Source organism: Amphiura filiformis, chromosome 16, assembly GCF_039555335.1.
Source record: "Amphiura filiformis chromosome 16, Afil_fr2py, whole genome shotgun sequence".
Classification (NCBI taxonomy): Eukaryota; Metazoa; Echinodermata; class Ophiuroidea; order Amphilepidida; family Amphiuridae; genus Amphiura; species Amphiura filiformis.
Genome location: NC_092643.1, coordinates 48,952,173 through 48,969,286, shown reverse-complemented (window position 1 = coordinate 48,969,286; position 17,114 = coordinate 48,952,173). Strand labels below are relative to the sequence as shown.

At 35.8% G+C, this 17,114-nt stretch overlaps 1 protein-coding gene across 1 annotated transcript in view; it reads left to right on the top strand.

Annotated features, from left to right (window-relative positions):
- The window catches only part of LOC140136119 (junctophilin-2-like), a 160,450-nt gene that overhangs the window by 81,134 nt on the left and 62,202 nt on the right, over positions 1-17,114 (top strand). Inside the window, 2 exon segments of the mRNA XM_072157825.1 lie at positions 16,236-16,477; positions 16,479-17,047. Of these exon segments, the coding sequence (XP_072013926.1) occupies positions 16,236-16,477; positions 16,479-17,047 (811 nt within the window).

Sequence of the window (17,114 nt, the reverse complement as noted above, 5' to 3'; positions counted from 1 at the left end):
CGATTTGAGACTTATTTTCAGCAGCTCAAAGACACACCTTCTTTTATGTTCTGTGCAGAATTTGTTATGCGAAATGCAAAAGCATGCTGCTGATTAACGGTGGGTATGGATGAAGCAGCATTTCTTCAGGTTGGAATTTATAAGCATGAGCTTTAAGACAAATGACTAATTTAAAAGTTTGGTCTTAAATGAAAATAAACAGATTCCTGTCACACCTGTAATACTTGTTAAATATTTGAAAAGCTAAAATCCAAGAGCATCTTGGGGCTCTGCTCCCTGCACCCCTGATTGGCAGGGGTAGCACTAGGTTTTAAAACCAGGGGTTCTCAGAACCCCTGAACCCCCTGAAAGTGTTAAAAATATGCGCTCAAATCCTAAAATGAGGGGTTCTCTAGTCAAGTATTGAATGCCCGTTTCAATAGGCCTATATCAGTATCAGATTTTGTGATTTTGGTTATGATGTGTAAATAGTTGAGGCCTGGCAAAAACGCAATCTCCCTCTCACGCCGTGATTCTCGCTATTAACCAACTATCTGGCTTTTAAAGAAAGTTCCCACGCAGTGTACTTGCTTTAAAAGTGTTGCTTTATGCCATAAAAGTTCACCGAAGTCCATAAAATGCAGTTCAACTTCGGCAAAGTGCAGAATTCAACAGCATTGCAAGTCACATGGACGAATGAAAAAGCCATGATTTACTCAATAAAAAATGACATTTCATTGCAAATGAGCTCAAGTTTAGGCCAAATATCATGATATTTATTGAATTACTGGAGTATTTTGACTATAAAACATAATTCAAGGGCAAATTTTTGTCACTTTTTTCTTCTACGGCCTCGTATTTCATCGCTGGCATATCTCTACACACCACCCTTGAAGCATTTCTTACCGATCCCTAGAATTAGAAATTACCAACTCACATACGTGTCGTCATTCAGTACTGCAATAAAACTCAACAGTGATTCTAGACAATATCACAATCTGTGTTAAATTACACTGGCGGTGTGTATTTTATTTTTATTTTAAAATTATGTTACAATGCTACGGCGACTTCACTTCAACATTTATGTTATTGCATTTTTGTTACATAATTTCTGGACATGTCGTAAATATTGGAGATCGAAGCTTATATTTTTCTTTCACATGTTTTATTTTTCTGCGCGCATGAGAACCCCTGAACTGGTATGCAAAAATGAATAGACGCGTTCAAACTTAAAAATATGCGCTGTACGCGCAGAAACGCAGGTTAGCGCGACCCCTGCTGATTGGATAGTGGCACTTCAAGTTCATTTCATTTCAGACAGTGGAACTTCAGAATATCCATTTCAGAATGCTTGCTCTAAAACATTAGGGCTGAGAGCTGTTTTGTAAGTCAAAATGTTTCTAAATTTTTTAAAGTTTTTGGCTCTCATATCAAAAGTGATCAAAATAATGGCATACAACTACATAGGTGAGGAGGGTCAAGGTCATTCAACAAAGGTGGAAATAACATAATAGAACCATCCTCCTTTAATTTTCAGTTAGCATGGTATGAAGTCAAAGAAGATATCTTACACTTCCCACAATGCATTTCTTCCCATTACTAAGTTGCTATTCAGTACAACATGGGTTGATAGTGACAATAAATACCTCTATTAACAGAGCTTATCCAGATCTTTTAATTGATGTATTTCTTGTCACTATCAACCCATGTTGCACTGAATAGCGAATCAGTACATTGAAGAAATGCATTGAGGGAAGTGTTAGCTGCCTTCCATGATATGAGATGTTTATTATATTTTACATTTTATTTGCACACATATCCTGTGATAGGTACACATGGTTTAATGTTTACCATCAGGTGGACGACATATGTTGTATGGAGCATGTTTATCCATCATGAAAATTGAAGCCCCACAAGATTGGTATTATTGATACCACTTGAATAAACCACTTACTTGTGAACATAGATATCAGAAGGTGCATCCACACAGAGGAATTTTTGCTTCAGCAAAGCAAAAACATGGGAAAAACTACCATGTGAACTATCTTGAGGATTCAGATTCCTAATTTTGTTCCCAAATTTATCCCCAAATTCATCTTCGAGATATCAAGTGAACCCAAGTGATCCACAAGTGCTAACACCATGGCCATGTTGTGATTCTGCAACATTTCCATTAAAAATAGATAAGTATTTCTTTCAATAAAATGTTGCCAATGCGTGACACTCCATTGGTTGTGCTATGGCACAGTCCTTTGATGTGTGCATTACCATCTCGCACTCCATGTACATTCTGTGTTATGAACATTGTGTACATGGAATTGACTAAGAAATCACAATTTTTGAGTATGCCGATCCTCAAGGATTCTATGACCATCTGAGCATGGCTAGAATTAAACAGGACATGATTGCTGCACAATGACCGGCTGGTCAAATTTCATCTGACTATGCATCGATGATAATGCTATGTAGCTGAAAAATAGAATTTAATTTGATGGTCCGTACCATATCTATGTCCTTTATCTAATCTTATGATATGCTGGACAATTTTTATGTTTGCTGCAACTAACAAAAAATAAAATGAGAGTTGTCAGTTATTGCTTTGTTTAGGTCTAACCTGTTTGTCTGGTTGTTTGCAGTTAAAACTGCAAAACTGTTTAAAACTGTTAAAACAATTAAAACTGTTTTCTACCTAAGTTTGTGGTATTTGACATTTTAAACAAATAACTAAAATTACACAAAATATGAATATTGGAGGGGAAAAACTGTGTGTTTGAAAAATAACACTTGGATGGAAGGGGGTCTCCCTATCAGTCTGAAACACGCTGTCAGTCTGAACCACCGCTAGTTCGAATTGTTAGGGGTAGGTTTAGGGTTAGCGTTAGATATAGGCTTAAGGTTTAGCAGTAGGTAAGCTTAAAATTCAGACTAGCAGTGGTTCGGACTGACAAGGTGTACCTGAGTGGAAGATAACACCCCCTCCGGTTGGAAAAAACAAAACCACAACCAAGTTTTTGCAGGTTTGTAGGGATATGACAAACAATAATATGCTTTTATGCACTGTGTGCAAGATTGTGAATATGAAGTGTTTAAATTTGATATCCTGGTATTTATTTAATTCTGCACGTCATGCTTTGCAATGCTATAACTTTATTAGGAAGTTATGATATTTTTAGATTTATGTACTGAAGTAGTAAGTGAGATGACTTGGCATTTAACCCCCTGAGCACTACCTGCCGATCAAACATTACCTCTGATTGGTCAATTACATGATATCTTCACTTTAATCACCAATCAGAATGGAGCTTTGCAAATAATTCACCCCCATATTTTTGTGTGGTGAAATTATTCTAACAATGTTGCAGATTGGGCCAATTGATAATGAAAACTTCTTTTTGGCCAATCGGCAGGTAGTTCCCATGGGGTTAAAATTTAATGAACCAAAAGTAGTAGTGGTTATGACTGATAAATAATTATTGGACTTACGGATTCAATCATGTTTCGCCATTGTTCATCACCATTTGACAATGATGCGTCCGTGTCATCTGCGTGGTTTACTTCGTGAAGGTAGCTTTAGCTGCGCTATAGTGAAGTAAACCAAGCAGACGCGCTGGACGCGAGTTGTTAAATGGTGATGAACAACGGTGAAACATGATTGAATCCATTTTAACAACGGACATGTCGAAAACAAGCTAACTATTGTCTTGTTCACATGGTTATTTTATGAGGAATGTTAGTTAGCCTTATAAGAAGATCGGTGATTTTTCTGTTGATATCAGCAATAATGGAAACTGGTAAAAATCCAGTAGAATTTCAACCAATTTGGACCCAATACAGGAAATTTGGTTTGTAATTACAAAATCTTCAACACCTGTATATTTTCACAGTATTTCTACAACACCAAAATAATGGTTGTCACTAATCGCACATCACAAATTTCCAGCAATACAACATTGACTTTACAATAGCAACCATGGTTGTATACCAAAGTAACAACACAAAGAAATATAAATATGATCAAAATAATTATGATGTTGTATTCTCTGTAGAAGTTATGTAATAATAGGATTATCTACCAATTTTTGACTATATTGCCCTGCACTATAACATTCACACGGTACCCATGCATTGAACCATACCATGCTGATCACTCGCACCTGTAGTAAGATTAGTATCTTTGAAAAGAGCGGTATTGTATTCAATCTAAGATTGCAGACATACACAGATGATGAGTGCAACCTGCTTGCAGTGCATGGCGATATAGTCAAAATTTCATCTATTGCTTTGGCAGTTAATCTGATTTATTACGTCACTTCTACAGCAAATTGTCTAAACTTTGTGATATGATATGTGATAACCATTATTTATGGTCTCATAACCTAATTATTTTTATGTGTACTGGCCTGGAAAAGAGGAGTAATAGACATAGGACTTGGACTAGTAAGCATAAGTAGATAAACCAATTCCTACGTGATCAGATCGTATTAAGACTAAGTAGGATGTGTAAGGCTAACACTATCAATTATTTATTGATGATAAAAATTGGAGCATGCCTAATTACCACTCAACGATAACATTGAGATGAGTCATATGATGCTTCAAGAATGGTTCAGATCCAGACTAATTCACATTAAAATGGATTTGAAATGTCTGTGGTATATTCATATTGTGATAATTAGGGCTGATCCAAATCTGATAAAAATCGGGAGAGCATATGCACTGCACATTTATGGCAAAATTCCTGACATTAGATGCCACACACAACTGTGGAACAGGTGCATGTTCTGTGTATCTATTAAACCAAATTGGAGGAGTGGTGTGTGGATACCCTTCATTAGGAATGCATACCATGAAGAGTGTTTTGGGTGTGTGAATGTTTGATTAAGATAGCTTGTTGGCAGAAATGGAAGATACAAGGTAAATACTAGTATGTGGATAGAACTATCTCGAATATCGAGCGTAGCAAAGTATCAGAATATATCACAGACCCTGTGCTAGTATGTGGGCAAATTAATATGGCTCAAAATGTGAGAGATTATGATCTCAACTTGGGGGAGGTGCACTTGTATTTTAAGTAGTATATCACTTTGTGTACAAGGACTTTCAAAAGGTACCCAAAGCAAGTATTTTTCATCAGTGTAAAATGGACCCAAAGCAAGTATTATGCGGTTGTTTTCCTACCCTAAGCAAGTATTTTACTTTTATAAGTCACAACGAACACACATAAAACTGCTGGTAGCGATTTCTTCCCATTTTTGCTGTTTTTGATACCCTTTTGATGGCCTAATGTTTGTATAAGGTAAAAATTATAGTTACTCAATTTTCAATAGCTATTAGCTATCTTCAGTAGATACCATATAATGATAAGTTACCTTCAGTAGTTATTAGCTATCTTCAGTAGATAGCATATGACTACAATTTACCCTCATTAGCTGTTAGCTATCTTCAGTAGATAGCAAATGACTATAAATTACTTCAGAAGCTGTTAGCTATCTTCAGTAGATAGCATATGATGATAAGTTACCTTCATTAGCATAATTTTATTATAATTGTATGAGGGCCTGCTTGGAAAGCAGTGCTTGACACTGAAGTGGAATTACCCTCAATAAAGAAAGATTATTATTATTATTATTATTATAGTTATAAGCCATCTTCAATCGATAGCATATGTTATCTTCAGTAGGTAACACATGACTATAAGTTACCTTCAGAAGTTGTTAGCTATCTTCAGTAGATAGTATATGCTATCTTCAGTAGATAGCATGACTATAATTTACCTTCAGTAGCTGTTAGCTATCTTCAGTAGATAGCATATGACTATAATTTACTTCAGTAGCTGTTAGCTATCTTCAGTAGATAGCATATGATGATAAGTTAGCTTCAGTAGTTATTAGCTATCTTCAGTAGATAGCATATGATAAGTTACCTTCAGTAGTTATTAGCTATCTTCAGTAGATATCATATGACTATAAATTATCTTCAGTAATTATTAGTTATCTTCAGTAGCATATGACTATAAGTTACTTTCAGTAGTTATTAGCTATCTTCAGTAGATATCATTGTGTTTTGTTTGTTCACAAGTGCCTCATTTACATGATCATATTTTATTGCTCTGTGTGCTAGCCATAGGCTTTAACATAAAAAGTTTTGAGATATTTTCTTAAAATTTCAAGAGCTATCTTAAGAACCACTGAACCAATACTAGGCTTGTTTGTACTCATTTTATGCACTGTTAATGCCGATTCCATGGTCATGAAAATGAACAATTCTGAATTTTTTTAAGTAAAAAAGAATTGAAACTTGTTGTCTCCAGTCGACACCCACATGGAGAGAGTTATAATACCCTTGAACCAAGCTTCATGAACCAACTACCTCTAAAAATAAAAATGTAAATATTATTTTACCCGGTAGTGTATTAGATTGGACTATATTGGATTTATACCAACATGTAGGAACATACATTTAGCGAACAGAATAAACATTGTTACCTTTTCCCTCAAGTTAAAATAAAATCTAATCTAGTCAAGCAGTGACACCTCCATTTCTGGGTCTCTGGTTGAGGCACTTGGCCTATATAAAAACATTGCCCCAAGTGAGTACATATGATGAGCATGTCTTATACAAAATGCAAAAGACTGATGCTTACTGGCTGGGTCCATACAACCCACACCTCTTTGTATTGTGGTTATTAAATGATGTTTATTATTGGTTTTGATTCAATTTGAAATTTTTCCTTTTGTTTGGGTAAAATATTGGTATTTTGGTGTGCATGAACCTGGTAATTCGTGTGATAAATCATGTTAGTTTTTGTCAAATTGAATTATTTGTGGTGCATAATTTTTCATGTTTTCTGTAAATTTTCAGGCTGCCACTTTCAGGCTGCCTCTTCCAGGCTAACACTTTCATTTATTGTAGGTATCTGGTTGATATGTGTGCAATCCACATAGTAAGTGGATTTATTTAAAAATAATCAAAGAATATCGATGTGATTTTGTTCATGACTCTGTACTGCTGAGTGCTGTGTTAAAATCATCAAGTGCTATGTCTCTTGAAAACATGATTGTTTCTACGTGGCATTTTCCAAACTCCTGACGTGCCGCAAGGGGTGAAATGGATTTCAAGCAATTCAGTAAATATTTGTCTTTTCTTATAAGCATTATGTCAGGGTTAGTTTTCATAACCGGTATCACTAGGATCCACAACATGCTCATCTATCACGGCACATTTCTTTAACCCCAATACATTTGCACATACATTGAATGACCTTTGATAATTTGAGTACAAAAACTCATACCCTGCAACATGAGGTCAAATTTTGAACTATGATTGTTTAATTGAGATGATTGAACTATGCCGTTGGGATGAGGCTACTGTGGTTCATAGTGTATATTCAATTCAGCATTGATGTCATGGAAACGTATAGACTTGAGCAGAAAAAAAATCAGATCAATAATTCAAGCTTGGTCAGCAGCTTCAGGGAAAGTAATAATCATAAAAGAAAAAAACAAGCACTTGAATATGCACAAATTTGCCCTATTTTTAATTGGACGATGGCAGAATTGATCATGTGCCGAAATAAGATGGTTATGTCTGTGGTTATATATAAATACGGGAGGTGTTGTGTGTATATTATATAGGTCAGAAGCTATTGATAGCGAGGTAGAGGGTGAATAGAGATTTCCAATGATTTCTAATAAAGCGCTTCGACTTGTCTTTTATCAAAGATTCAAGGCATCATTTTGGAAGGATACGCAGTTGTTTATTTTGGTTCTGTTTGTTTTTCATCTGTCACTGAAAATTTAATAAATTCCAGTAACAATTTGAATAAAAAACAGATAACACATTAAAAAGCAACAACAACAAAAATAGACGAAAAAAATAGACCAAGCAAAACATTGCATTAACTTTAAAGCCATAATGTACGATCCTATAATATGAAATTGGTTAATTTTTTTCAAACCTGATTTTCTTTGCATATTTGTAATGGTTACACATATATCCCAACTTGCACCTAGATGGAATCGGCCAAATTTGTTTTCTTTGTAGGTCAACAGAGCAAAGTTCGACATATTATCATAATTTAAAAATTATGATAATATGTCCCATAGAACTGCGTGTTAAATGGCCAAAATAACCAGTGGGGTTTCTTTCACTTTACCTTGTTATTTCAACCTAAAATGGACAGCATCCCTTCCCGTCAGTTATTACTAATATTATTTCAACATTTTGAATAAAGAATAACAAAATCAAAATTTGACGGAAATCGTACATTAAGGCTTTAACATTCAACAGTCACAACATGTTTTGTTGCCTGAAGTAATGCTTGCTGAAGTAGAATTTTAGTGAAATGTAAAGCAGTGGATTTCTTTTAGAATACCCTACCACTGTAGATTTTCAATGGGGTCTTTTATGAACGACCCATACACATACACTGTGAATGTAAAAAATGGTAGGGTATTCTAAAAGATAGCCAAATCAATTGGGAACAAATCTTAATCCAAATAGAGACACACACCTGAATTGGCCAAATGTACCTGGTGAAGAGTACTGTTTCCCAGTAAATAAAATCCTGAACTTTCTTTCTTTTCATGAAAGTAAGTTTCATATGATATAATTTCCACATTATTCCCATTTTTGTCCACAAAGGTGTCAAAATCACTTAAAAGGGAGTTACCCTATTGGTTTAGGATATGGATTGTCTTCAAACTTACATACAAATGTCAAATATTGTCCTCTTTATGCATCTGTGTGACAAAACTAGAACATTTTCAGCATAAATTTGAATAATTAGCACAATTTGCAAGCCAATACGTTGGTATGCATGAATTACATTCTGGTCTGGCATCCCGAATCACAAGTGGACTGTTTTTTCACAATTTAATCGATTTGGAGCATCAAGTTTCAGGATTGTAATGAGAAAAATATGATCTATTATATGATTCAAAAAAATCATCATCAATGAAAACAATTGTTGGGGGAGGCTCTCGATTGGGTTACGGACGAGGCTCTCAATTGGGGAGGCTCTCAATCGGGGGATGAGGCTCTCGATCGTGTTACGGACCTTTAAATAAGCAAAAAACAAAATGATATAAAACTCAAAACTGACCATGTCTTGCACTTTTAAATATTATTGTGAAAATGGAATTATTTATGCAATATTAATTTTCACGCTCCAAAATTACGTGTTATTCAGTTATGCAAAATTGTGTATTCTTTTGTAATGTATACGCAAACTTGAGAAGTATTTATTTATTTATTTATTTTTATTTATAACATTCGGCCGAAGCCAGGCTAATCCCAATAGTGCTCAGAGGCTACTAAATTTAAGGGACACCATCCGGATATGACGGGACAGGGATATGGGAAGAGGTCCAATTTTAGATGCAGGAGGAAAACCGGAGCACCCGGAGAAAAACCTGCGAGGACGAGCATGGATCGGCAACCAAACTCACATGTGGCGCCACGGGAAATTGAACCCCGACCACAGTGGTGAGAAGCGAGTGAGAAGACCACTACACTAAGTAGTAGAAAAGGGCAAAAATTACCATTTTTACAGTAACACAACCAAGAAAATTCAGATTCTCTGAAAATCAACTGAGTCTGTGATCTTTCTCAACACGCATACAAGTCAAGTATGTAGTGACAAGCAACATGTGGGTGTCAAAATGTGTTACTTTTGTCAATAAGATGAGATGCAAGTTGGATTATGAAGATGTGAGGGTTTCCCCTTTTTGGGGCGCCCTCTACGGAGGCGTCCCACAATATAGGCATGTACTTGTGAGTAGCTTCTAATTTCAGTCTTACTAGATTTACTCCATAATTGTTGTGCTATTTTGCTAAAATTATGCCCTTGCTCAGAAATAAATCCACAATATGCTTGGATTTGATTTTATTATTGTTTTCTGTTATGCACAGGATAAAATGGTGTGCGTATATTCTTTGTTTAAAAGACAAAATTAATGGATTTGTAAAAACACCAAATAAATCGAGACCTTTGACCTTTGTAACCACTTTGACCTTTGTAACCAGTTTACGCCTCTTAGAACCCGATAGAGCGGTGACCAACACTATGGATTACAATAGCCTAATCTGAATGGCATAGTCCAATAAGCTCAAATAAACAATCATAGTGCAAAATTTGACCTAACTTGCAGAGTATGAGTTTTTGTACCCAAAGTTTCAAAGTCAGGCATCTTATCAAGATCAAGATAGTGATAGTGACATAACAATTAACACGCTTATCTTACCAAGGTCTTATCTATCTGCATGGTAATTGGAAATATTATTATGGTGTAGCCTATTTGTTTTAAGGATGAAACAACTGGCTCCTTTTGCATGGAAATTAGAACAAATTACTATACAAGCTGTATCAAAAGTTTGGTACCCAGCAGTTTTGATAGTAATTGAAAAGCCTGGTTCTTCCAAATGCAATATCGGGTCCCCTTAAAATGATAAAATGATCAGACCATAAATCTTTTGTGACTGTTTATGACATTAATCAACAAATTATGCGGATCCTAGATGTGTCGAGGATGTTATGTTTATGAACAAAAGCGTTACGTTTGTATTTTCAACATTGTTAATCATTGCTACGTGTATGTTAACAAATGAAAGTTCTGTAATTATTTTAATTCTTCAATGCTAAGTTAGTAAGTATTCTTTTGGATATCATCAAATTGTAAATCTCTAGTCAGATTTTCAGTGTGTTAACAACTATGTATCAAAGATGTTACGTTCATGTACAAAACATTAACGTTCTTATCTTGTAAACATTGTATACCCATATAGCTACTTTTGAAGAATGAATGTTCTGTAATTGTCTTTTATCCTTCATCTCTATTAGATTTTCAGTGTATTAGCAAGTAGATGATGTATATGTATCACAGACGTTATGATGTATATGTATCACAGACCGGGATCACAGGCGTTATACATTCATAAAAACTTTTCTTTTGGTCAACATAGGGGTAAAACCACTTCTATACTATCCATCATATACCCCCTGCATAACGAAATTCAACAATATTCAAAATCCAAAGCAATATCATCACTACAATATGCCCCAAAATTGAACTCCCCACCCCACATAATCGCAAATTGACACGACAGCTTCATTCCAATTCGATTTATTTCATCCAAAGCGGTCCTGTGATACACCTTCCCCAATCAAACACATTTGTCTTGCATTTGATCATCTTCTACTCTTCCCTAGAAAAAATCATTATGATACCAAATCCCCGGGACCAAATCTAAACACCATGCCATGGAATTCACCATATCACGTCCAAGCTCACATAATTTGGGCGCCCCATTCCTTTTTTAAAGGAATTTTTATTGTTTTATCAATCCAAGAAATGAATAACTTATGAATATACTTCTGCAAGGAAATCTTTTAGAGTCTGTGATGAAGCATACATATTTGATCTGTATATTGGCATGATGAGTTATGATGAGTGCTTGTTCATTTAGATTGTGTGGTTATTGAAGGTTGATGAAGGTTATGAGTTCATTATGTAACCCCATGAGAACTACCTGCCGATTGGCCAAAAAGAAGTTTTCAATATCAATTGGACCAATCAGCAACATTGTCAGAATAATTTCACCATGCAAAAATATTGGGGTGAATTATAAACAAACCTCCATTCTGATTGGTGATCAAAGTGAAGATATCATGTAATTGACCAATCAGAGGCAATGTTAGATTGGCAGGTAGTGCTCAGAGGGTTAAGTGATACAATTTGATTTTATTTGCTGTAATCTTCAGTCGTCTTCGCATCACATTCTCTTAGTGGAGTGATGGTCTTTAATCCTAAATTTAGGTCAATTTTTTTTCAGCAGTCCTGCTATTAAAATGTCATTTTCATGATACATTGAATCAGGATTTGGATATTAGTATGTCGCTTGGGACAAATGTTTAAGCATCTATCTGGATATTTTGTTGTTGTGATGATACAGCAGCAGCATTTCTGCAAATGACATATATTTAGAGAATAAAGGTATTGTTTTTAGCTGCTGTCATGGATCTATCGTCTCATATAACACGGCTGACATCATTATTTTAAGTAGAACGAGGTAAAGCTGAGTTGTTTTACATCAAAAATACTTAAAAAGAATAGCTTTATTCTCATTCTTAAACCCTTAAATTCAAATAAAAATATTAATCGTAAGTATAACATCCGCCCCCCTGATAAAAAAAAAATGAAAGAAAAAAGTGCCCCTCTGACAAAAAATGAGAGAAAATCAGGAGGGCAAAGAAAAAGAAAAGGAGTAAGTTTCGACCAAAATTCAGCCCGATCATGGGCCAAAATAGTATAAAATACAAAATGTTACAAACATGCACACATTGTACAGATAAAGCCCTTTCCATCCTGATAATGGACAGAAATAGTGTAAACTACCAAATTTTTGCATGCTACGCATGCACATCGTCCAAATAATACCTTTTTTGGAAGCTTGAAGACATACAATCTCTATGTATTGTATGATGCAACTGTAATGTTTTTCGTCTGTGCCCGAAATTTAATTCCCCCCCCCGACCAAAAAAGCTGGCTACGCCCCTGACCACAAACTAATGTTTACCTCTTCATCTATCACATATTATTATTAAACAAATTTTTTTTTACTGATATCCAATACGATATCCGATCCGATAATCGATTGAGCCCTATCATTAATATCATGTGTAATTTAAGCATTTAAAGATTGATGCTTTATAAGATATGCAGTGAAACATTACAATGTATGACGATGATCAGACTGAGCATACTGCAGTCAAACAGCAATCATAACCATATTAAGCGCAAAACATGGAAATGAGAAAAAGCCAGCAGGCATGGCAGAATTTAGTCAGGTCTCATAATGACAGACCCGTCATGCTATTGTTCAGGCTCATGTGTGTAAAATGGCTGCTAAAACCTTATTACCATGGTAACACCAATGCACATGGCCTGCTCTCAAGGAGATGAATTTGATAACTGTGCTTTAATGCATAATGAAAGATGAAACTACCAGACTGAGATGCCGTAGACTTGATCAAATGAGATGACAGGAAACATTGCCAACGATTTGTTACATAATAAGAGCTACATGCCGATTGGCCAAAAAGAAGTTTTCATTATCAATTGGTCCAATCAGCAACATTGTTAGAATAATTTCACCGCACAAAAAATTGGGGTGAGTTATTTGCAAAGCTCCATTCTGATTGGTGATTAAAATAAAGATATCATGTAATTGACCAATCAGAGGTAATGTTAGCGCTCAGGGGGTTAATGCATAATGAAAGATGAGACTACCAGACTGAGATGTCGTAGACTGGATCAAATGAGATGACAGCAAACATTGCCAACGATTTGTTACATAATAAGAGCTACATGCCGATTGGCCAAAAAGAAGTTTTCATTATCAATTGGCCCAATCAGCAACATTGTAAGAATAATTTCACCGCGCAAAAAAATTGGGGTGAATTTTTGGAAAGCTCCATTCTGATTGGTGATTAAAATGAAGATATCATGTAATTGACCAATCAGAGGCAATGTTAGATCAGCAGGTAGTGCTCAAGGGGTTAAAATGATTGCACAGGTCCTGTGTCCTTTATAAAAAAATTTAAAAAAAATTTATAGACAGACAATTTATTATTAGTATTTGAAAAAAAAAATTAAAAAAAAAAATTATAGATAGACAATTTATTTTTAGTATTTGAAAAAAAAATATTAGAATTTTTTAAAAGAACTGCATTTCTGTTGCATGTGTGTGAAGTTAAATACAGTTGATGACAGTTAGAAATCAATGCACTTTAAATTACTATTTGCATTAATTATGCTTGATGACATGGCAAGTAAAAGCTTTCATTAAATATTTAAGCGGTAATTAGACCAGTCTGTATAGGTACTGTACAAGTGGACATTTTCAAGCTACATTTATTTTTGTGCTTTTCGCATTCCAAGCTGCTACCGAGAAAATAACAACGCACGATTATATTCCTTTTGTGAATAGGTCAATGTAGCAAACTTGGAATTGCGAATTTAAAAAACAAGGGAAGCAGTTCAAAATTGGTTAAGGGCGAAAAATTAATCGTGCGAAAATTTCAACTTTTAGAGTACTATACAAGTGGTAGTCATTTTTGTGTGTGTAAATTTTTGCTGATTTGAATACTGGTATTTCACTTGTTCTTGAATTAACAATTTTGAGTTTTCCTATATACATGTAGCCCTATGTATAAAATAACTTCTACATTCACACGTATTTGTTGTCAAGGTAGCCGAGTTGAGCATAAAAAAAAACCACGGAAATGAATGTTTTGCAAAAATTTCCTCTTAGTGGAGTAATACATCTTTACCTGGTAGGAAGCTTTATTACCATGGTGCAGTAAATGTTTTACTGGTATTTATGAGCACGTTTAGATGTGTTACTTAGTAAATAGTATACAAATATTTGCTGTTTATGAGTTGAAATGTCAGGGGGAGGTACTCAGTACAAATGACCATACGGGGATGGGTATACCATTTTTCAACCTTATGGTATATCAATGACCCCTTTTTCTAGGCCAATTTTGGTATATGAATGGGTCCTTTTTTCAAATTTTTTTTTGAAATTTCACCAAATTATGGGGGGAAATTTGTAAAAAGTAAGACAATTTGGGTAAAATTCGGCCGAAAATTTTGACTTTTGGTATATCCATGGGTCTAAATTTCTTGAAAAATTGGTATATTGATGGGTTCACTTTCAAATTCTCAGCGGCACACCCCTACTCGAACCAAACTTTAGTACATCTATCACATCGTATAGGCCCATTCAGTCATTTACTCATTCAAAAAATCATTAAAATTCTAGGATTTTTACACCTTTGTTTTGATGTGCTAACATAACCTGCAAGTGATTGAATCAAAAGCAGTGTAAGCCCCCTTCATAAATCTGAAAGAGGGGCTGAGCCCCCCGCAGGAAAAGATCCTGGTGATAGATATTATACATATGATAAGAATTATCACTGGAACATCAGCAGTGAAACTATTTATACGTTGCAAACCAAATTGTCATAATAAATACACTTAATACATATTATTGGCATTGATATTCACTAAATTGCCATTTTCCACTCCTTATCAGTAGTGCTCAATTGTTAGCAGTAAACCTTGCACCAAATGAGTTAAATTTATTACTTTTTTCTGCTTCATATATTTTTTGCTATTAAAATAACCGAGTGGAAAAGGTCTGTTATATCACAGATAAAGGTTGCATTGATGAATCATAAAGATAAATTTATTTTGAACAAATCCAAATATTTTACTCATTATTGACGGTTCCGCCTATCATAGTCAATAGGGATCACCAGAATGGTTGATCATTACTTCCGGTAGATTGTATCCCGGCTGTGGAGGGTGTTACAGTCTGGAGAGGATCACACATGTGACTCACTCAGGTAGTGAGCCCTCTCATCTCTGTTCATGATGTTGTCTCCTAATCCGTATTGATTCTGTGAGGAGGGTGCTTTCTATTTGCACATGAAATTTACCCCAAGTGCGCCATCCCCATTAGGCGAATCTTTACAGTATTTGAATAACTTATGCATCTGAAGATAAATAACTTCGCTAACAGATTATCTGGAGATCTGTAGGCACTACATTGACTTGGTAGGGATAGCACGGTTAGAAGGCGTGTAACCTATCGCAAAATTTGCTAATAAAGTAGCTAATTTGCATAATGTATGCATATCATGCCAAATAACCTTGTGAACAGATTATCTGTAGATCCATATAATGTACACACAGATGCCTAGATGGTGTATTAATCTAATAATTGGTAATTTAAACTTATGATCTCAACACAAAATGAAGACATACTTCAAATTTTCGGTCACAATTTGACCTTCATTTGGAGACTGGCAACCCAAGTTTGGGATCAGTGACCTTTTGGACACTTGACCCCAAAACCCGGTTGTACACTCTTGGTAACTTATATCAGCCCCCCCCCCCCCATCCCCGTTGTGTGATGGTTGGTTGACTCTGATGTAAATTGACTGTGACAGGGGTTGATACAAGTTACCAAGAGTGTGTGATCGGGTTTAGGGGTCAAGTGTCCAAAAGGTCACTGATCCCAAACTTGGGTTGTCAGTCTCCAGATGAAAGTCGAAGTTGTGACCGAAAATTCTTAATTTTGTGTTGAGATCATAAGTTTATAAATTACCAATTATGAAGTTTACCAACACAAATGAACTTTCATGCTAGTATTAATCTAATCTTGTGATTTGTTTGTTTCGTTGACAGGCATCTACCAGGGTCAGTGGACAGGTGGTATGCGCCATGGCTATGGTATACGCAATAGTGTTCCTTATGGAATGGCTTCAATTGTCCGTCCTATTCTCCATACGTCTCTCACGTCCCTACTGAAGCGAAAGCACGAAAATGGCTCCGTTAGCTCCACAATTCCAGACAATTTTGGACAAAGAGGCGGATTCGCGCTGGATGTGTCCGGCGACGAAACCGCCTCGGACTTGGACAACAAGTCCGGCCGCGCTTAAGCGTGGGGATGCAAATCGTGGGAGTAAACTTATGAGTTTACGTGGAAAACGTGCCAAGAAAGACAAAAACAGTCCAACATCGCCGACCTCTGCAAGTATAACACACAGTGCAGCGTCGTTACGACACGGCCTGGCACACCAGGACTCAATAAAGAGTCATGACAGCACCCTTAGTTCAACATCCCTCCAGTCATCGGTTTACGAGAGTGAAATGGTGCATTTGCACGAGGAAGAAAGGACACACGATGTGACAGAAGTTTTTATGGGGGAGTGGAAACAGGATAAAAGGTGTGGGGTGGGGGTGAGTCAAAGATCTGATGGGTTCCAGTATGCCGGGGAATGGTTGCAAAATAAAAGGCATGGATATGGTTGCCTCACATATCCAGATGGACATAGAGAAGAAGGGAAATGGAAACACAACATGCTGGTTGCATCTGGCAAAAAGAAACTCTTTGTGATTGGATCAAAAAAGATCAGAGATAGAGTGGCTTCGGCGGTGGAAGCAGCGAATCAGGCAGCACATATAGCCAGGCAGAAAGCGGATTTAGCGGTTTCAAGGTGAGTGAAAGGCAGTTTAGTTGTAAGATCTTGGACACAAAAGAAAGCCATAACAATATTTCTTTTA